This window comes from Lycorma delicatula, chromosome 8 (assembly GCF_047948215.1).
Source record: "Lycorma delicatula isolate Av1 chromosome 8, ASM4794821v1, whole genome shotgun sequence".
In the NCBI taxonomy this organism is placed as follows: Eukaryota; Metazoa; Arthropoda; class Insecta; order Hemiptera; family Fulgoridae; genus Lycorma; species Lycorma delicatula.
In genome coordinates, this window is record NC_134462.1 from 29,379,643 (window position 1) to 29,404,006 (window position 24,364).

Below are 24,364 nucleotides of genomic sequence, written 5' to 3' on the forward strand. Positions count from 1 at the left end.
ATGATATACTGTTATGAGTTTTATTTCTTTTTTTTTTTATTACACAGAGTTTTTAATTACATATATATTATATATATATAATTTTGTATCATTATAATTTTGTTCTGCCGCTGGATAAGTCTTCAGATTATTAATTAGTATATTCCATTCTGTTCGCCCATTCAAGTAGTGTCTCCTTGTTAACTTCAATGTTTTGAAAAATAGAGGTGAAGAATTTCTTCATCAGTATTCTTTATTTCTTCTTCAGTATTTATTTTAAGAAACTTACATAATTTTCCTGGAGGAGATGTTATTTCATGAAAATAAGTTTTTCCGATGTTATTTCTTCTATTAATTAAGAAAAAATTGGTTATCTGATGTAATTTTTATTGCAATAATAATTTTATAAATTTACATATTTATAAAATTAATATACATATTAATAAATAATTGTAATTCTGTTACAGTACAATGCCGTCAGATAGCATGGATGATATCGAGTTGAAGAATATTCAGCTGCAGTTTCCAACAGCAAGATCTTTAAGTCGAGATGACCCAAGCATAGAAGAAGTACGTGTAGAAACAGATAAAGGCTCTCTATTAGTTGCGATACAAGGAAATCGATCGAAACCTGCTATTTTAACCTATCATGACTTAGGACTTAACTGTAAGTTGATAAGATTTATTATTTATCATTTTTATGAATTTTTTGTAAGATAATGAAGAAAGATAGTAAACTAGGATGAAAGAGTTAATTAATTTTACTTCTTATGATATTGTAATTAAATTATAAGTGGTAATAAATAAAATCAAAAGCTTATAATTAAAAAAAAAAAACTGACTAAGAAACTCCCATATCGTAACAGTTTCTACCAAATAATAATAATATTCTTCTGATGGGTACAAAACAAATTATTTGTTATAAAATTAAGAGGGACAAGAAAACAATATGATGTTTGATCATTGGTGGTGATGGTTGATCATTTGATCATTGATGTTTGATCATCCACAGACCAGAAATAGTTTGGGGACTTCATGAATACTTATATATTAATTTTTTCATACGTTTTAGTTTTACTCAGTAAGTACTCACATGATTGTGATAGAGTGTGTCTTATCACATGAATTGTGATATTTTTTTTTTTTGTCTTCAGTCATTTGACTGGTTTGATGCAGCTCTCCAAGATTCCCTATCTAGTGCTAGTCGTTTCATTTCAGTATACCCTCTACATTCTACATCCCTAACAATTTGTTTTACATATTCCAAATGTGGCCTGCCTACACAATTTTTTCCTTCTACCTGTCCTTCCAATATTAAAGCGACTATTCCAGGATGCCTTAGTATGTGGCCTATAGGTCTCTTCTTTTAACTATATTTTTCCAAATGCTTCTTTCTTCATCTATTTGTCGCAATACCTCTTTATTTGTCACTTTATCCTGATTTTTAACATTCTCCTATAGCACCACATTTCAAAAGCTTCTAATCTTTTCTTCTCAGATACTCCGATTGTCCAAGTTTCACTTCCATATAAAGCGACACTCCAAACATATACTTTCAAAAATCTTTTCCTGACATTTAAATTAATTTTTGATGTAAACAAATTATATTTCTTACTGAAGGCTCGTTTCGCTTGTGCTATTCAGCATTTTATATCGCTCCTGCTTCGTCCATCTTTAGTAATTCTACTTCCCAAATAACAAAATTCTTCTACCTCCATAATCTTTTCTCCTATTTTCACATTCAGTGGTCCATCTTTGTTATTTCTACTACATTTCATTACTTTTGTTTTGTTCTTGTTTATTTTCATGCGATAGTTCTTGCGTAGGACTTCATCTATGCCGTTCATTGTTTCTTCTAAATCCTTTTTATTCTTGGCTAGAATTACTATCATCAGCAAATCGTAGCATCTTTATCTTTTCACCTTGTACTGTTACTCCGAATCTAAATTGTTCTTTAACATCATTAACTGCTAGATCCATGTAAAGATTAAAAAGTAACGGAGATAGGGAACATCCTTGTCGGACTCCCTTTCTTATTACGGCTTCTTTCTTATGTTCTTCAATTATTACTGTTGCTGTTTGGTTCCTGTACATGTTAGCAAATGTTCTTCTATCTCTGTATTTGAACCCTAACTTTTTTAAAATGCTGAACATTTTATTCCAGTCTACGTTATCAAATTGTGATATATAAATGAATAATTTGAATAAAATCAATATTCTCTCAATGTATATTAAATACAATAAGTATCGTTTATAGTGACATTGGATATAGTGACCAAAAACATGTCTCTTGGTTTGGTATGCTGTTAATATATAAATACAGTAAGTATATTGTTTATAATTACATTGGTTGTAGTGACATATCGATTATTATGACTTATTTTCTCTCTGCAATGCAAGATTTTATCGCTTATAATGACGGACGGAAGTGACTCGTCAGTAATGTAGTATATCTTCTTTCTTCTTTCTTTTCCTGGTTAGCTTTCGGTAACACCGTTCAGTTAATACTTCAGAGGATGAATGAAGATTATATTGTATGAGTGTAAATGAAGTGTAGTCTTGTACATTCTCAGATCGACCATTCCTGAGATGTGTGTTTAATTGAAACCCAACCACCAAAGAACACCGGTATCCATGATCTAGTATTCAAATCCGTGTAAAAATAGCTGGCTTTACTAGGACTTGAACGCTGGAACTCTCGACTTCCAAATCAGCTGATTTGGGAAGACGCGTTTACCACTAGACCAACCCGGTGGGTCGACGTAGTATATCTGCATTGTAGCTACAGAAATATTTTGACGGTTAAAATGAATCAACTTTTCCTTTTTACCTGCACACATAACTATAGTTCTTGTTTTTCTTATCATTTTCCTGTACCAGATTATTGTAAACTGAAGCAGCCATATTCAGTTGTTATTAATCTTTTGCTGTGAGCGTATCATATCGTGCGGATACAGTATACTATTTTACGTATCTTGTGTAATTCATTTAATAGTGATTTAATTATGACTTCGCGAAAAACATTCACGATAGAGGAAAAGACGCACATTATCTGGCGGTTAGAGAATGGTGAAATTAATGACATTTCCCAGGAATTAGGCGTTGGTCATTCGACATTATCGGTGATATGGAAGAACCAAGAAAAAATTAAGAAAAATTTTGAGACAAATTCTGTGAATCAAAAAAATTATGGCCTAGTCGACATAATGATGTAGACCAAGCGCTGTTAAAATGGTTTAAATACCAGAGTGCTTGTGATGTTAGTACTGTAGGCCTATTAGCGGCCCTATATTGCAATATATGCAAACGATTTTTCTGAAAAATTCGGTAAACCACCTGAAATAACTTCAGCTTGGATACAACGGTTCCGTCAACGTCGCAATATTGTATCGGGGAGAATAAGCGGCGTAACCGCAGCAGTTCCATCCGGTGTGTCAGGAAAATGGCTAGAAACCATTTGACCAGTATTAAAAGAGGGCTATTCGGATGAAAAATCTATAATGCTGATGAATCCGGTCTTTTTTTAAACTGATGCCATAAAGAACCTTTCGGTTTAAAGGCAAAACGTTTTTGAGGGGAAAATTATCACTAGAAAGACTAACGGTACTAATTGCTACGAATATAACTGGAACTGACAAAAAAAAACTTATGGTTATAGGGAAAAGTGGTAAATCCCGATGTTTTAAAAGTTTTAAATCGCTTCCTCTTATGTACGAAAGTAACAAGAAAGCTTGGATGACAAGTGATATCTTTACTTTTTGGCTATGAAAATGGGATTTTTAATTAACGATTGAAAACGACAAAATACTGCTGCTCATTAACAACTGTCCGGCTCATCCACAAGTTGAAAATCTTCCGTGTTTAAAGTTAGTGTTCTTATCACCGAACACAACAGCAGTCTTACAGCCCTTAGATCAAGTCTGTAAAAGTCCACTACAAAAAACACCCAATTTTACAAACGATTCAGGATTTAGATAAAAAAAAAGAAGGAAACACAAATAACTATTGCGGATGTTATAATTATGTTAGAAAGATCCTGGAATGAGGTTTCTCCACTGACTGCAAAAAATTGCTTTCTACATGTAGGAATTTTACCTCAGGCTGGCGAAGTTACTGACGTCGTATTTGAAGAAGGATCTTTAGCGGAATGGGGCAATAGTCTGCAAAACTAATCGTCGTCAAATGCATTGTTTGAAGATTATCAAGAGGTTGACAAAGATTTAGAAACGCATGAAACTGTAACAGATGATGATGGCTTCAGTACTAGCAGAAATGATGAAGATGTAGGTAATGACAATGATGAAGACATCAATCCTCCAAATCTTCCAGACTTTAAGAGGCAATGAAAACCATTTGCTGGTTTCTCAGTTTTATAGAAATTGCTTATGAAGAAACAAAGAGTATTTGTTTTGATTTAGAGAAGAACCTTCAAAAACTGTATTACAACACAAAGTGGTCGAAACAAAGCAAAATAACCGACTTTTTGCAGAAAAATTAATTTTTCTCTATCTTCTTTTACTCTACCGTATTTTTATTTATTATTGCATATTTTTGTGTTTTTTTTTTTTTGTATTACTTTACTATGGAAATAAATTATTATTATTTTTAATGATTGTTCTACTCAATAACAGCAGAGACGTCCGACGGTTGAAATGTGTCCATGTACTCGACTTAGGGTCTGCGTAACAGTTTGGAATCTAACACCATCAAGTTTAGTGGTGTCGTATCTAATTTCTTGTTACTTCTCTTTCTTTTTCTTTTTTTTATTTGTTATTAATGTGTGTTTTATGGACTATATGGTGCTGAAATTAATGGTTTGTGATTTACGACTGAGCTTGAAATTTCATATTGGACTATAAGTTTACTTGCAACTATTTATTGTGTGTTATTTATTTTGGGGGTTCCTTAAGGACCTCCTTATCACGTGCTTTTGTCAGGAAACTTACTTATGGCTCCGCAGGAGAGCCGATTGTAATTATAATTGTTATTGAGAAAAAAAAATTTAATGGTTATTATTTTACTGTATTACAGTACCCATGTAGATGGCGTATTAAAGTAGTATTGTGATTATCGGTTATAATGACTTAAAATCATCAGTTCCTTGGATCACCATAAATGATGATTTATTTTATATGTAGAATGTACCTCATGATATATGCTCTTGATTTAGAATCAATTTGCCCATTCCCCACCGATTCTATTGAAATTTTACAGACCTCTTAATGAAGATTCAAAAACTTCTGTGAACATTTCAACCTTCTAGGATTTTTAAAAACAAAGTGACAGCTTTCAAATAAAAACATCAATTTCAGATAAACCATATTTCTTATTCATTACAAAATACCTGGTAAAAAGGATTAAAAAAATCTGATGTGGATACCACATGACTTCTCATTACTCCTATTAAATTATGTATACACATTTTTTGCTACAATTCATTTAAATTTATTTTATTTGAACGTGAGATACAATCGGAGGATCGTATCTCACTTTCAAATCGTTTGCCAGTTTCTCAATTTTACAGAAATTGCTAATGAAGATACAGACTATTTGTTTTGATTTAGAAAAGAACCCTCAAAAACTGTATTACAACACGAAATGTTCGAAACAAAGCAAAATAACCGACTTTTTGCAGCAAAATTAATTTTTACAATTTTTTACATTCTTTAATAAAGTGGACAGTTATAAAATTACTCTTTTTTGTGATATTGAATTGTTCACATAGGATTTCTTTTTTGCTGATTTCAAATTTATGTGCCAAATTGTTCCAGTGATAGTAGTGTTTTTGAGTAATATGCATTAAAAAAATTTTGTAGTTTCAATTTTCTGAAAGCAATATAATATAATATGATTTACCAAAAGTTTGTTTTTCAATGATTTTCTGGTCTAAAAACCTTCACAAGAGTTCATATATAGTTTTGAGTAATAACACTGACAGGCAAAAAAAAATTTTTTAATGTTTCTCTAAGTGTGATACCATTTCTTGAATTGCTTTTTTGCATACATTATAGATCTGTAAATACAGTTTTTCTAACACCTTTAGTTTTAAATAAATTACGCTTCAAAAAAAATTAAGGGAAAATATATTTAAAATCTGTAAAATTTTTAATTTTACATGCCCATACCTGTGTGAGAATGATTTCACTGATGCTTTTCTTTTATAAATGGCCTCAAGCACATCCCAAATTAATGTCCAGCAGTAATTGGCTACCATGTTAGTATTCCATTTCCCTTTATAACGACTTTCCATCACCGAAATGTCTTGGTGGAAATGTTCACTGTGTTCATCACTTACGTCTCTGAGGTTGTCCGGGAAAAAATCCAGATGTGAGTGGAGGAAATGTATTTTCAAAGACATATTACATCCCATAGCGCTGTATGAAGTAAGAAGTTGATTAATAATATCATGGTGATTGTCAGATTTTTGTTTGCCGAGAAAATATTTGCAAACGTCTTTAAATGAAGCCCAAGCTACACTTTCTACATTATTTAACATTGAGACATCATCTTTGATCAGCTCTCTTATTTGAGGATCAACAAATATTCCTTCTTTAATTTTTCCTTTACTTAAATTCAGAAATTTCTGCCTGATGTACAAAAATCCAGGACTATCCTTCTTCAGTGTTTTTACAAAATTTTTCACTAGCCCTAGCTTGATATGGAGAGGGGGTAAAAATATTTTTTTTTGAGTTCAACTAAGGGCGCTTGAATAATGATTTTCCCATTTGGAGTTACATTGTCTCATTTCTTCCATTCTTTGGTATGTTTATCCGTAGCTCGGCTGTCCATTCTCAAAGAAAACACATGTACTTGTATAGCCTGACTGCATGCCTAATAAAATAGCTAGAATTTTCAAATCAGCACACATGTTACAGCTATGTTTTTTATATTTTATTTTTTCAAGAATGTCTTTCATCACATCGTATGTCTCTTTCAAATTAATATTATAAGCGGTTGTATAGAAGGAGATTTTTAACCATTGTGTAGTGGAACCACTTCTAAGCTGTACTTGGACGAATCTATGAAAAGGTGCCAGTCCTCAGGTTTATGAACTTGTCTTAAGTGCAACACAAGATCATCAATATATGTGCAATAAACCAAATTATTTTCATCACTAAAGTACTGAGAAAGTTCTTTTTGTTGTCTTCGAAAGCCCAAAATTTTTGTATTTTTTAAAAATAAATTCCAACCTTGTAGTTTTGATCCTAACAATTCAGTTTGATTTTTTTGATAAATTTAAGTCCCTAACCAAGTCATTTAATTCGCCTTGTGATATAAGATATGGCTTATTGGATGATAACTGAAAATCAAAATCATTGTTGTCTTCTTCAGTACTGCCTGATTCTTCATCAGTGCTTTTGAAACATACATTCACAGGTGGCTCAGGAACTGGAACAATTTCACTATTAGGTACAGATCTGATTGCAGATTGCAATGAAGGATATTTTACAGGATGTTTATATTTTTTAGAAATTCCAGACACACTGGTTAAACAAAAGTAACTATTGATCCTTTAATTCACGCCAAACCATAGGTACACCAGATGGCAAAGCTTCTGTGTACCTTTCAGCCATCCTATTAAATTTACAGAACAATTAGTGCATACTACTTGAGGAGCCCACATTTTATCCTGATCACCAATTTAACACTGAAAGTACAAATGATATGCTTTTCAATTAAAGGTGTAATGTTTTTTCTATTTGATTTTACAGTAAACTCACCACGTACACATCATTTACCACATCCACATCCATTTCACATCATTTACACAATTTCGAGGTGTTATGACATTGCACTGTTAAAAAACTTAAGACAGAAATAAGACTGAACAAGATTAATTCATTCCTAAATCCAGTGCTTAATACAAACAACACAGCTGTGTTTTCAGATACATGTTTTGACCTGTACAGACATTATTAATCTTGTCCATGAAGGCTCACTCTTCAGTATTAGATGTGATGTATTAAATGTAACTATGATATGATTTGATTCTTTGTCTAGTATTATTTATTTATAAGTTACAAATTATATTAGCAAAGTTAAACAATAAAAAATGAGCTAACAAAATACAATATAGGAGCTTTAAAATGCAAACTATATGTTGAAAAATGAAAAAAATCTTTTAATTAAAATTAAAAATTTTTTTAAATGGTGGGTGATAGAAAGATTCTGAGTTCATATTCGTTTTCAGCATCAAAAAACAGATTAAAATCATGTATCACATGTTAGGAAACAAACTTATTTACTTTTTCGTGTCCGAGTGATGAGACATTAAAACCTTTGCCAGTATTGTGCCACCGAAACATAAGGAGATGTTCAAAGTCCTGAACATCTCACCGCACTCGCAGTTCAGGTCGTTAAGTTCTATTTGACGCCATCTAGCGTGGTTAACTCTGGTTGGTGCAACCCCAGTTCGAAGCTGGTTTAAAGTCACCCACGTTTGTCAGTCCAGGTCATGTCCTGGAAGTGTTGGGGCCCTTTTTGGGAACCATGGAGGGGGCTTGATAGATGTAGAGTTCAAAAATCCCTTTCTCAATTTCAGTCTCAGAGGGGGTGGTCGCTCCATCTGGTACATTGTATGTCGTTTATCGAAAGATTGTCTGAACCGTTCAATGTACTTGGCTTCAGCTCGACGTATTCCGGGTTCCTCCATGCCCGCCACTCAGTGCAACTTTTCAATAGGAGTGGGTTTCATACATCCCGTTATTAAATGACAGGTCTCGTTCAGCACTATATCTATCTTTTTGGTGTGTGTTGATCTGTTCCACACAGGACATGCATATTCACCTGTTGAATAGCACAAAGCTCTAGCTGTCGTCGACAGGACAGTTGGCTTAGCACCCCATTTGCTGCTTCGGTGTTTCCTCAGGAGATTGTTCCTCATATTTACTTTCAACATTGTGCCTTGACAGTGAGCCTTATACGTAAGTGATCTGTCTAATATAACTCCAAGGTACTTTGGCGCTTCTGAGTGTTCCAGCTGCCGATTGTCCCATGTAACATTCAATCGTCTTTTTGCTTCCCTGGTTTTCAGATGGTAGGCGCATACAATTGTTTTCACTGGATTTTGTTTTAAGGAGTTTGTTTTATAATACTCAGTTAAACCATTTAGGGCTGCGGTAAGTCTCTTCTCAACTTCTGGAAAAGTTTGGTCTTGAACAGCCTAGGCAAGATCGTCCACATATAGGAAATGCTCAGCCTCAGGGAAGATAGGTTGTTCGTTGGTATACAGGTTGAAAAGTAAGGGTGATAGCACATCGCCCTGGGGCAGTCCATCCCTCTGGTTTCTCCAGCGACTTTTCTTTCCTTTGAAGCTAACATAAAAATGCCTGTTCTGTAGTAATGATTCTACTATTTTAGCTAGTTGGTGATCCCCTGTTGATAAAAGTATTTTTTGTAGAAGCAGTCTGTGGTTTACTGTATCGTAAGCCGCCGATAAGTTGACGTATGCAACGCCTGTGATGAGTTTCTCCTGAAAGCCCTGTTCAGTGTGCTCTGTCAGCTTTAAAACTTGACCTGTACAGATTTTGCCCGGTCTAAACCCAGCTTGTTGAGGAATAAGTATTTCTTCAATAACTGGTTGAATACGTTCCAGAATCATTCTCTCATAAAGCTTGTACATGTGACTGAGAAATCTTCTCAGTCACATGTACAAATATAGATCTGTAAATCACATGTAAATATAGATCTGTAACTGCTGGGTTCTTCAGGAGCTTTGCCCGGCTTGAGAATTGCGACCACCTTGGATTTCCTCCATAGTTTTGGAATAGTGTATTTAATAGCACAGTTGTTAAAGAGTTTAAGGATCCAGCTCCAGGTTATGTCTCCGAAATGTTTTATTTGCTCAGTGCAAATATCATTCTCTGCAGCCTTCCCAATCAAACAAAAATGATGTTTATCAGTAAACATAATTTCAATTTGCAAGTAAAGTTGGGTCCCATTTTTCCTGATTGTAAATTTTCACTGTTTAAATATCCTGGTGAAAGCATTCACTGTGTTCATCTATTACTTATTCAAGATTTTACTTTTCTTTGGAAAAAATCAAAGTACATGTATTAATATAGTTTTAAAGACATATTGCATCATGTAAACAGTATGCTTAAAAAAACTATGTAAATGTTTTGACACCTATGCAGTAGGAATAGAATACAACAGACTTTACTGAGAGTATTATTCATATAAAAACAGCTTCAAGTGAAGCTGTGGTAAGTCAACTAAATAACTGTTTGTTCTCGTTGTGACATCATTAACTGACAAATAAAAAACAGTTAACATTTCATAAATAAATAAACCATTCATAATATAGTTGATATAGTTGTGTGATCATAACATGTTATATTATAACTATTATGATATTAATTAGAAGTTTCTTTACATTATTTTCTGCCAAGACATAAATAGAGAATTTATAAATAGTAATCAGTAGATTTAATGTGATTGCTTGTCCATTAAATTATTCATCATAAAAATAAATTTATTTTGAAAAGGCTTTACATAAATAAATTTTTTTTGTCTTTTCTGAATTGTGTGAGCATGTTGTAAAAAAAAACTTAGCTATTAGGACAAATTCTGAGCTGGTAGATGAAGTCTGCACTGAACGTACATAAGAATCAGCCAAAATCATTCAACAAAATCTTTGTTGACCATGATCATTTGAACTGAACTGAGTCTTCCCATCTCCTCATATAGTTGGGCAAGTAATCATGTAACCAGGGCATGTATTTATGCAGTTGTGGAAGTAGAGTAAATTAGTTTGACAAAAGTTTTCGTATGTGTATGTTTGTATTTTTTTGTGGCAGTATAACTACAGAACAGATTCCCAGTTTTAAATAAATAACAGGTCAAACATATGTTTATTAACAGTTAATAAACCATAAAAAAGAATAAGGTTTTCTACTTACTTTTATTTCTCATAAGTATTTCATTTATTATTAAACATTCAGAAACTGAAGCCCATTAAAAGAAAAAAGAAAATTTAAACAAAAGTTTTTTTAAGATTTTATCGAGATTAGTTTTTCTACCATAATAGTTTTGAGTTAAAAAAAAAAAATGGTAAAAATCATTTTTGATCAAAAGGAGGCCAGTGTTCACAGTATATTTTTTTAAAAACTGCATATTGCCTGAGTTTGAATCAAGACCAAGATTAAATCAACCTTGTGAGTTTTATTAAGAACTGATCAAGCATTTCTAAGTGATATCTGTATAAACAGAGTAACTATAGACACATATGTACGCAAATTATTTACAGAATATGACTCAGGTTAAAGTAATTGTTACATTGTTATATATATTCTAATATTTGAATAAAAAAGATTCCCTAAAATCACACATTTTTTACTTTATTTATTGGCACTAACTGCAAAAATCCTCAAAAAATAAAAAGTACGTAATTAAACATTTGATTCAACTTTTTGGATCTTTTTTTATTCTCTTGTCTCTTTCTTTCATCACACAAGAAAATATGTTTTTATTAGATAAACAGTTGCACTTGTCCTTTATGACCTGAATTCTGGCAACATTGAGCCACATTTAACTGCATTGCTTGTAGGATGTAATGTAAATAGCACTCTTTGCCTCAGAGATGGAGTAAATAATATTGTCAAGTTTCCCTTTTTGACTCTTCTTTAGGAGATAGTATTTAATCTTTTACATGATCCTGGTTTTAGATTAATAACTGAGCAACATGTACCTTGAAAAAATGAGGGTTTCAAGTGTCAGATTTTGAATGATGCTGATTTTTGGAGTTACTTTTGTATTTTAACCAGCTGTTAATACAAACTATATCTATAAAATGATGTACAATTCTTATTAACCATTTATTTATTCTGTAAATGGATTTGTAATGAGTAATAAATCTGTTTTGAAGGTCTACATCACCCAATTGCATTATATTGTTTCCAACCTTTGATATGTTCACTGTAATTAACCATTTTTTAACTTTGAATAATTTATTGTTTTACGAAATGGTCATCAGTTTGAACTATTTATTGCCTTTGTAGTAGTTTTGTTGTCAACACATTTTATCAATTATGTTTAACTCTGGTATTATATATACCCTTATTCCATTTATTATTCGGCTGCTCCTAAACATTAATCTTTGTTCAGAAACTTAGTTTCATCTTAAAACATAAAAGTTCAAATTTGTCAACCTAAATTTTAAATGTTAATTTGATTTATTATTTATAACTATATTTTTAGATTTGCGCATACTACCCACCGGATTGGTTTATTAGTGAATACATCTTTGCAAATCAGCTGATTTTGAAGTTGAAAGTTCTAAGGTTCAAGTCCTAGTAAAGACAGTTACTTTTATACAAATTTGAATACTAGATCATGGATACCGATGTTCTTTGGTGGTTGGGTTTTAATTAACCATACATCTCAGAAATGGTCGACCTGAAACTGTATAAGAAGACTACATTTCATTTACATTCACACATATCATCCTCTGAAGTAATCCTAACTGTGGTTCTGGAGGATAAACAGAAAAAAAATATATGCGCATACCAATCAAACTAACCTGACAAAGTGACAAAGTGAAACTGATAACTATTTTTTGTATAAATTAAAATATTACTTCATGAATGTTACAATAAAATAATGTCTTCTTCTAATATCATACTACTTCTTTTACAAGCTTAATTATTATATTTCGTGTATAATAATAATATTTTTTTTAAAGAGTTAGAAAATAATGTTTCCTACAGTTTGAGTTGAAGAGGTTTTTTCTGGCAACTGTATTGCTTATTATTAATTATGTTTTATAGGATAACATAATTAAAGTTGGGTTACAGAATAGACCACATTTTACCCAAGAAATACAACATTGGCAGTGTATTGTGTGCTCTTCTAAGCATTAGTAGCATACAATATTAGCAAACATTAGCAATTACTTTGTATTTGTTACAACAAAATATTAATTTTTACCCACTTGTATATATTGCAACTGAAGAGAGAATATTTTAATATGTATATATAGATCTGTAGTTGTTTAGTTTATGGGTGCCTTTTCTTATGCATAGTAACATTTTCAAATTATTTCATTTTAATTTAAAATTCAATTTTATTTAAAATAAATTTGTAAAATTTTTATAGAATGTAAATTTGATGCTTGCAAAAAAGAATATAAAAGCTAAATTTTTGTATTCAGACAACAGTAAAGAATCATAATGAAGTAACTGCATGCTAATTATAAATATAATTATCATACTTTTGAAATTTAAATTAGGAATTTTGAAGGAATTTTGATTAGAAACACTAATACTTTTATTGGAACATTAATTGCTAATATTTCCAATAAAAGTATGTGTCATTTTATGTAGAGTTTCATCACATATTATTTTACAATTTTACTGTATGGAAAGGTACATTTAGGTCAATATTTTAATTATTGTAAAATTCTTTAAACAGAATTCAGTTTCTGATGAACCTGTCAAGCATTGATCTCCTGTTAGTAGTATTTATGTTAAATCCTTATACATATTGAGTAACTGGTCATTTGCTTACTGAAATATTACTTATAAATAATAAATGATATTCTAAACATTATTTCCTTCTGTTATCTACTAATATTATTTTTAGGTATAATATAAAATAAAAAATTTTAAATAATAAATTCACTCCCCACAGGAAGCAACAAAACCAAGCGACTAAAACTAAAGAAAAATAGATCCTACCCAACAAATCAAAAATGAAAATTTCCATAGACCAACCAAAAAAATGACAGTCAGAGATAAACTCGAAGACCTAGTCAACAATCTTAAACAAATCACAGAAGAATTGGCCCCAATAAAACCCTGTAAAAAGCTCAATGGTGCAACAGCGAATGCAACAAAACAGTAGAGAAGAGATATCAAGCATGGCTATTACACCAATCCCAAATTCAGGAACATGCTTCTAAAATCTAGTAAAACAAAAAAGAAACCAACTGAACCCTAAGGAAATTGAAAGACAACTCCATAAAGTCACACTGAAATCAGTAGAAGAAAAATTCAACAAAATGCACTCAAGAGACTACCACAAAATCTTCAATAAACAACTCCAAAAAATACGAACTCCAACCCTACTAATGAAAGATGAAAATCATAATCTGGCCCATAACAATGAAGACAACATGGAAATCGTAGCAAGATATTTCAACAAACTCCTAAATTGCAAAGAACTGACAGAACTCCTAAACTTCAACAGCAGCACCCCAATAACAACACCACTGGAAAACATCAACCCTCCTACAATAAAAGAAGTCAACCAAGCACTGGGTGGGATGAAGAATTACAGAGCGGCAGGAGAATATCTGATCTTTAAAGAGATATGGAAACATGTAGGAAGACCAGAAAAAATCGCCCATCATCAACAGCTTGTCAACATTTGGATCAAAGAAGAACTACCAGACCACTAGATGACAGCCCTCATCCACCTGCTAAACAAAAAAACATACAAAACAGACCCAACAACTACAGTGGAATCTCACTTCTAGACACAACGTACAAAATTCTTTCAAGAATCATCCTCAATAGGATTGGTTTACAAATGGAAAAAGAACTAGGAGGTATTGAAAAACCTCGGCCTATATCTCAAATTAATAAACATGATAAAACTGACCCTCACAAATACTAAGTCAAAAGTGAAATTCAGAGCAAACTCTTGGAACCTTTTGAGATAAAAAAAGAACTGTGTCTAGGCGATGGACTTTCACCGCTACTATTTAACTGCGCTCTGAAAACAGTAATGAGGGAATGGCTCAAAAAATTCCCCCAAAAATAAAAATAGGTGAAAAAATCAAAACAAACTGACTTGGTTTCGCTGACGACTTCGTACTTCTAGCAAACAACATCGACAAAGCTAAAACAAAGATATTATAACTTCAGAACATTGTAAATAAAATTGGCCTCAAAATATAATTTGAAAAGGTGATAGGAATTATGCCCCAAAAACCAACACAATTAGAAGAAGTAAACATAAATGGTAACAAAGTCAAAATGGTAACCCAGTTTAAAAACCTTGGAGAAATAATAACAGACAAACTAAATGAAAAAAACCTCCATCTAAACAAGAACAAACTAGCAAAAGTACAAAAGTTAAACTGATATACCTAAAGTAAAAAGTCTATCCATAAATGCAAAAATATGACACTACAATGCAGTTATAAAATCGAAAGCCACATATGCAATAGAAAAACTCTTCCTCCTGAACATACAGTCAAAGACTGACAGACTCCAGAAAATCAAAAGAAGAATTGGAAGATCCTGCATCAACTAAAACTACCAGAAAGTTGGGCAGTGGTGTTTCATGCCCATCAAAGTCTAAAGTGTGTACAAGTTAAAATCCATCATTGATACCATGCGCAAGAGAAGACTAGGATTCTTTGGACACATCATGAGGATGCAAGATTCAAAACTTCTGAAACAGCTGTACAGTACAATCTCAACTCGAAAAACCTCAAGATAGGATGCAGATGGATCAGAAAAATAAGAGAAGATCTGAAGAAAATTGGCCTTACACCAGAAAACACCACATAGAAGATAAAATTAAACAAAAAACTCAAGGACAAAAACACTCACTTCACACTCACAAGAAAGAAGCTCACAACACAAACATTTTCAACAACAGTGAGGGCTCGAAGATGAAGGAATGTATGAAAAAGTAGTGGGAGGACTACAAGGCCCAAATTGTTTCTTCGAAGAGACTTTGGTAACAGACTAACTAAAGTGATCCTGTGCAGTCATAAAGATTAAAAAATTAAATAAATAAGAATTACGAAAATATTTTTTATTTTAATGTAGTTTAGCCATTTATTGTTATTCGCAATTTTTTTTGTTTTAAATCATCTTATTGAACAACGTTTTTTTTGTAGAATTGAATTTAATTACATAAAAACAACATAAATTAACCTCTCAGTTGAACAGTTACACATTTACCTTCGTTTGGATAATTGTCATCCTTTATTAACATAGTACCTGAAAAAAGAGTATATGAGTAAACAAAATGTTTATTTGAGAAAAACAAAATTGTTTAAATTATACAAAGTTTTTTTTCTTATAATCAAGCGATTTCTGTTTAAATTATTTTTATTTAAGAATAAAACTACTTTGTGTGCTTTTTTTAATAATTCAACTAATTTTGTATGAGGGTAATAAAGATAGATAATAAAACTGATCGTACTTATAACTGAGCACTTTACATATTATTGAAAATATATTAATTTGTCATTTTTTACGTATAAAAGTGTTAAGAAATAAAGAAGTGTTACTCATTGCACAACTCTACATCACCCTCATCAGTTGGATTTTTTTAATGTCTACATTACCTCAAAACTTCTTTACTACAGACATTCATTTTATTAATGATTGATGTAGAGAACACAGATGATGATTAGAACAATCCTAGAAAAATTAAAAGATGCAAAAAAGAGACGACTGAATAAAATAAAATGTATAGATAATCTAAATGGAAATGGAAGATAAATTATCAGGAACTCAAAACTTTAGCTAGGAACATAAGGAAATGGAAATGAACATGGTGTCCTGGTTTAGGGCATATAACCATGTAACAATAAAAGGATTTGAAATTCATAAATTTAAGAGTGGTAGGGGCAGGAAAGTGCCTTTTACCCTGGTACTGTAACAAGTATTAGTCAAATTATATTACCTAATTGGTTTCAGATTGCTTCCTGGTTTCTCATTTGTTTGTATTTTTTTTTTTTTTTTTCATTTCTCATTGGTTAGTTTAAATTCTTTCTGTAATTCAGAAATTTGAGTATACCTACCTAACTCCACTTTACTTCTGGGCAATATTGTGAAATAGCTTGATCTCATAATGCAACATATTTTTCCTTCCTTCACTTTTCCCCATTCATTATATTTGAACATTTTTTCCTGGATAGTACTGAACAAAATTTATCAATTGTCCACACTTACATCTATTGTATCTTGAGGTGAACTAGGAAGATAGCTGCTTCTGTAAGACTTTAAGGAATGATAGTTTGCCTGCAAGCTCATCTGGATATATAGTATCGTTCAAAAAGCCTGAATGGTGCCTGACTGGAGCGTTATTACATTAAGCCTGATAGAATGTTTTTACTCCAGCTAAAATTGGTCAAACCAATCTCCTTAAAAAAAAATAAATAAACTAATGATAAAAATATTGTTATTAAAATCAATAATTTACATTGATCAAACTATATATGCAACTGCTGTCCTTTTAGTTGAATTATGAATAACAGAGATAACTAGAGGTAACTTTTGTATAAAGTATTATTTGTGTTAATGAATTTTTCAGAAAATATAGAATTTGTTTTGTTCTTTTTTTTAGATGTAGCCAGTTTTCAAGCGTTTTTCAACTATAATGAAATGAGATCTCTCCTTGAAAATTTCATTGTCTATCATGTTAATGCTCCTGGACAAGAAGAAGGTGCAGCTCCATTACCAGATGAGTAAGTGGTTCTTTTGTTTCATTTTTATTTTTTTCTAGTCTGCTTTATTTTTACATTTATGAATTAATCTATCATTAATTTATCTTCTGTATTACTGGTCTTTAATTTCAGATAACAGGTTTTCATAAATTTAATTATTTAGCAATTCACTTCCATCTTGGCACTTATTAATGGGAATACTTTTATTTAATAGTATCTTTAAATCATAGAGAAGAGCTTTGTATGGCTGTATTGTCAGCTTGTCGAAGATGAATTGTTTGTTATTGTTAATTTTCGAAGCTCTGTAAGTTGAGCATATGAATATCAATTATCCAAAACATTGTTTATCCAAAAGCTCTGAAGGATGTCATCAGTTACATATAATCTTAAACATTCCTGTGAAGTGATAGATGGTGCACAATATGTTGAACACTTCTCATGTGTTTCAACTTCTAAGGAATATGGAATTTGACTGCCAGAAAATATATTTCTGGACTAAAATAAAGAAAAATTTATCTAAAAAGCGTATTCTTCAGTGTGCCAATAAAAAAAAGTAAAATTATTCTTATTTAATACTCTAAGAAAATAAAATCATGCTGTGTAATATTTTATTGTTACCAATCCACAACCTTCTAAATTGCACATATATCTTTTAAACCTTCCTATACCGCTAATTGTTTCTGCTGTATGATTACCAACAAGATCGATTATTTGAAATTGATTTAACATGCATCCGAATCACCATTTGATTTGGATAATGTATTGTTTTACTTTCACTCAGTGAAATACCAATCAATAAAGTAAATAAAGCAAAGAAATGGTTATCGATAAGTAGTTTAATCCACAATTATAATCGTAACCAATACAACTTGTAAATGTAAAAACCTGAATCAAATTGAAAGAAAATTCACTTATTTAAGAAAAACTTAGTTATCAGTATTTGAAAATGTGTCTGAGTATTATAAAAGTTACTTATTACTCATATAATGAGTATTATATTTAATGGAAATTGAACATCAAACATCCAGTTTTTTTTTTTTTAATAAAATTTTACTGTTAGAATTTTCATTTATATAAATTATTTTTATTAATTTAATTAAGTATCATTTTTGAACCGTACTTAAAAAGTTATTTTAAAAATATCAAATCTTTAAATTGAAGTTTATTGTATGTAGTACCTTTATAAAAGAAAATGGATTACAGATTGTTAGGAAGTTACCAACTGTCAAAATGAAATTGATGGATTATGTGTGTAAGTACAAAATTTATTCATGGGTTCTTTAATATGCGTATAGATATAAATAACATAGTTGTTTTTTGAGAAGCGTACCCTTATCAGCACATTACAGTGTAAAGTGAACTTCAATCATATATCACTTTATTTATGGAAATATTGATTTCATTATAGTTCAATATACATTGTGTATTATTATTGTTGATGTAAATTGAATAAATATAGATTCTATTTTTCGTAAATAAAATTACCTGAAGTTATATTTTTTCAGATTCATAGAAAATTAATTTTTTTTAATGTTTAATTTGTACGAAGTGTATTTTATATCATATTCAAATTTAATATTAAGTTGAACAAATAATCTTAAAGTCCTTAATATCTTTATGATGTGATAGTTCATAATAATTTTAAAAGAAAAAATTATCTTTTCAGTTGTGTTTTGTAACTAGTTGTTGACTTAGTTTAACCTTGTCTTAACTGGTAAAAACCAGACAAGAAATTAGTACCTATTACTGTATTTGTCATCCACATGCTTCGTGTCTTCTTGCCTGTCTTTTAAAACTGTTTGCATTCTTTTTTATTTCATATTATTTTTACTTGTTTTTTCTTCAATCATAGAAATTTTATTTTTTATTTATTTGTAAGTTAACTGTTATGAATATTTTATTATTTTTTAATAATTAGACTCCTTTTAAAAAAAATATATCATGGAAAATTTAGTAAAAATTTAACTGATATATATGAAGAATTGTTTCAGTCAGGTTGAACATAAGTTCCCATTTTTTTAAATTGTATTTTGAGAAATAAGATGATGGAATTAAGTACAAGATAAATATATGAAGATTAGGTGAAATAACACTGCTGATTAATTGGAATCTATTATCTCATATTACTTCCAAAGAATTTATCAAATTGTTTTCTTTACTATTGAGTTGAAATAATGTGTATAATTTATAATATTGTTTACTTCTGAAAGGAAATATTAATATCCTGGGAAAACTGGAACATTGATTCCAGTCTTTCTTATGGCTGTTTATGCGCACTAAGCATCTGAGGATAAAGCAGCATAACAAACATCATTTCTTGCTATACAATGATACAGCCAGTACCTGTACTGAATAGAATGATAGTTTCTTATATTGAGATGAATTTTGGTGGGCCAAGTTCACGAAAGTTCATGTAGCAAGATAGACCCAAATTGTTCCAGTTGTTCTTATAACTATGTGTAAAATATATAAGGACAAGAGGCATCAGTAAGACTCATTTTTCTGATAATAGTTATGTTTATTATACTGCCTGTATAATAAATATCAGTCCGTCTGTCTGTGGCAGATAGATTAAAGTTGTGGTTTGTAAAACTGAATATCATCTGCATTTCAGTGGGCTTGTGTTGTATCGGTGAAGAAGATAATAACGAACCACTTCATTCTTCACTTCCTTCATGAGCCTGTTGTGGGATGCTTGTTATAATGAGAATGATTTTTTTAAATTTCAAGAATGACTTATAACTATAACAATTATGGTTTTATTGGTTTTTTCTTGCTGATTTATAACCTTACTTTAGCAATTCAGTAACAGAGATTAAATAAAATAATCATAACCTAGTCATCTGCAACTTTTCGTGGTCGATTTATTTATTTCAACAGTTGAAAGAGTATATTTTCAGTATTTAAAAGTTATTAATTCTTTTTTGTTAATGTACTGAATTTTTTTTGTATAAAAGTAATATATGTATTTCTGGATAATAATAATAATAATAATAAATTATGCTTTTTATTTGATATTCAAGCAAAAAAAATAATAAATAACATTTACAAAACTACAGTCACTAGCTGAATTAAGCAGGTATAAATTATAAATTAAGCAGGAATTAAAGTATAAATTTATTTTTCAAACTTAAAAATCAAAAAATTACAACTCAAATCCTAGTAAAGGCAGTTATTACTTTTACATGGATTTGAATACTAGATCATGGGTATTGTTGTTCTTTAGTGGCTGAGTTTCAATTAACCATACATCTCAGGAATGATTGACCTGAGACTGTACAAGACTAGATTTTATACATTTTATCCTCATTCATCCTCTGAAGTAATATCTTATGGTGGTTCTCAAGGCTAAACAGAAAAAGAAAGAAAAGAGGGAATTATTTACAATTGTGAGCGTAGTATTTCTTTTTTTTACATAGTAATTTTTATTTTAGATTTTAACTATTAGTCCTTTCAGAATGTGAAATTTGTGGTTAGCTGTCATAACCACAATAGTCATGCGAGACCTAACAATTCACTTAAATTAGGTAACCATTTTCAATAACAACCTCCTACACCAGGCTTACTAAAGAAAATGAGTTGTAAAGTGGTTTCCCATTGCTTTCTTCACTGAGCCGAATACAATGTTGTAGATTGGTATGCCAGACCTACCAAAATGCAGTTTATACACAGATATAAGTGACACATTCACTATTTTCTCTACTAAAACTAGTTGTGTACTGAATTCAGTAATTACAGAAAAAGCTTTTCATATGACTCTTGTTTCTCAGGTGATTTAATTATGTCATGTCATAATGAAGTGCAGTGTTATGTTACAAACAATATTTTATTGATGCTTATATTATCCTTATTTAGTACATCACAGACTACTATAAAAATAATTAAAAATATTAAAACCATACGACTGTAATATGCCATCTGTCTTTCAAATGAAATTTATTTATAATTTATAAATCATTTTTTATTTCATTGATTAAGTTGGCAGTCATACATCTTTGTAGTTTTAATCTTTTAAATTGTGTTTTTAATTACATTTTATAAAGCAACGTTCTGAAAAAGCTGAGATCTGTGCAAACTGCTAAACAAATATTATAAAAAGGAGTAAGTGAAAAAAAAATTAATTTTTATAAACTAATTATATCTATTCTATTGTTAGGGTACAATTTTCTAAATTGCTTTAACAGCAAAGAAAATTATTTATTTAATTAGTATGAATAATAAAAAAATTATTTAAGCTCAAGATAATTGAGCTTAAAGTAATTTTCATTAAATTTTCTTACCGTGGTTTTAATTAAAAATAAACAAATGTTAACGCTCTTAATTGTGTTTGTATTTGATAAATTTTAAGTCTGTTGTGAAACAATTTTAAGTCTTACTGATATACATTAGTAAAGTAACGTTAGGACATTTTTTTGTAAAACATATAATTATTTATTCACGTAGTTAATCTCTTTGAATGTTTATTAATCATTGAATAACTTCGTAGTAAATGATTACTTATTTAATGAAATAACAAAATGAAAATTATGGAAATAATCAAATTGCTATGTAGGCCCGTTAGACTATATTCATGTTTTAATGAAAGGAAAATCAAGGACAATGATAGCTGATGAAGGATGATTATCCTGTTTAACTAACATTTTGTTTAATGAATAATTAATGTTCATTATTTAATGAAAGTATAATTGTATAGAGTGTGAAGAATTATTTATACATCCTTACTTATTATTAATATAATTGTATTTTAAATTAAATATTTTCAAAAAGTTGTATTTATTTATTCTCATTCTGGTAACCTAAGCACCGTCAATTAAAATTACCCTTCTTTTTTTATGATAAGATATCAATTTGTAGAATGTAAAGAAAATGCAGGATTCAAAAATAGTACATTGTGGATAAAAGGTAGAGCCTTTTATCAGTCCATCACAGAGGTCAGCAGAGTGTATGTTGGCAATACATTTTCGAATTGTATTTACATATATTTACAAGTTTTTCTAAGTAAAGTTATTGTAGGCTTTAAATTGATTTTTTTTTGTACGGAATTGTATCTTACTTAGCCTATTAAACTATTTTTTTTTTTACTTCTTATTTATTAATATTCCTTTTTTAAGTAAAGAATGATAATTATCTACATTAATAGCATAATTGGAAATAATACTGCTTTTCTTTAATCCTATTACCTTTATCTCTGGGTATATTATTAATTAAATGGTTTTGTTACCACCATTTGACTCCATCATTAAATACATTGAGAGTTTTAGGTTCCTTGGTCAGAAATAACGATAAATAACCATGTAAAATTTTAGTTCATTATTGTTTTCATCTAAATCCCAAAATTTGATTGGATAAACAGGAAAATACTAGAAATTTAGAAAAGATTTGGACAAGACTTGAACTTGAGATCACCCATTTCTTATTTTAATGTATTTAGAAGCTAGACTATCAAAATTAGTTTGGTTAATTTTCAAACATTTATTTTTTTTGAAAAGTTTCTATGATTTTATAAATTTGTTTTTTACTATTATTTATAAAATTGTGTTTTATAATAGATATAATTTTTTTAAGTTGGGAATTTTATGGTTAGAATAATTTTTGTTATTTTTTATATATTGAATGATAATAGATGACAGGTTTTTATTATTTTCAATACCATATTTTCTAAACAGATCGTAATGAGCTTGAAATAGTCATGAAATAAATATGTTTAAAAATTATCATAGATATTCACAGGAAATTATAAATTACACTTGTCTGCGTAGTGTTTTATTCTGTTGCCAGTTTGTCATATAAACTGTTTAATAATTTCTTTTATCCTTATTTCTTTAATCTTTTCCATTTTTGCTTATTTTATCATTTTAAAAACTCAGTTTCAGATTCTAGATGACATATTTATTTGTCATAATTATTTATTTACTTGTGTTTATATGAGATTCTTTAAAAATATTTTGTACTCTTAATTCTAAGGCTCTAAGCTGATGTTATTTTACTATAGTTCTTATTATTTAAAATGTTTGATTTAAAAATATTAATAGCTTGTCATTTTTTTATTTACTAGTAGTTACCTGTAAGTTTAGTTATTAGTTGTATAAGAAATCTTTTTGAAATTTTTTCAGTATTAGATTTTAATTTATTTTTAATTCACACCAAAATCTTAAGTAATTTAGAGATTTTATATAATGACACATTTATTTACAAAGAGAAAGAATGTTCAGTAATGTTCAGATACTGTAATGAGTTGGGTGGTTATTAGTACATAATAAGTGTTGTGTACTTTGAAGCGTTAAGGTCTACTGTGTAATTATATTGATCAGCATGGTTATGACTTGTCATTTTTACCTATTATTTAATAACAAAGACACTGTTGTACTCTTATCTACTAGTAAATTAACCATGCACTGTATCTCCGGTAATTTATCTGGGTGTAACAGGAAGACTGGTTCTGTGTTATTAAATTCATACAGACTTTATTTCCTTTTTATTTGTACAGTTATTTTAATTTTAAATGTTTTTATTATTCAAAAAAAGGAAAAAGTAAAACTGGTTTTTAAAAATATTATTTATTTGTTTTAAATTGTTTGTAATGTAAAATAATGCTAATAAAAAAAATACTTTGCTTACAATTTATATTTTATAAGTTCTAAGTATTTTTATTATGCAAGTACCATTTAAAAAAAAAAAAAATTAATTTAAATAAAATAATTATTATACTGTAATATTATCCAGATGAAGTTTGGTTGAGTATGTAGTTCAATTGGATATTTTCACTTCCCTCACCATTCCAGGGACCAGTGAAGTTAGAAAGCTTGGAACTGTTTTTGAATAGCTCTTTTATTTCTAAAGGAAAAGCAATTTTTGTTGTAGCACATGTTTAAGTTGATCAACACATGCTAAATAAAAGTGTTCTAATCTCAGATATAATTATTATGATAATTATTAAGACACCTGATGTACACTTTGATATATCCTCTGAATGGG

General features: G+C 29.8%; 1 protein-coding gene across 8 annotated transcripts in view; it reads left to right on the top strand.

The window, feature by feature from the left end:
* The window catches only part of MESK2 (misexpression suppressor of KSR 2), a 238,770-nt gene that overhangs the window by 178,207 nt on the left and 36,199 nt on the right, over nucleotides 1–24,364 (top strand). For all 8 annotated transcript variants that reach the window (XR_012757344.1, XM_075372706.1, XM_075372707.1 and 5 more), the window contains 2 exons: nucleotides 447–646; nucleotides 17,290–17,410. Coding sequence is in view for 7 of the 8 variants with exons in the window: in XM_075372706.1 (XP_075228821.1) it covers nucleotides 447–646; nucleotides 17,290–17,410 (321 nt within the window). In the remaining variant the exon portion in view is untranslated. The remainder of the gene's footprint in view (nucleotides 1–446; nucleotides 647–17,289; nucleotides 17,411–24,364) is intronic.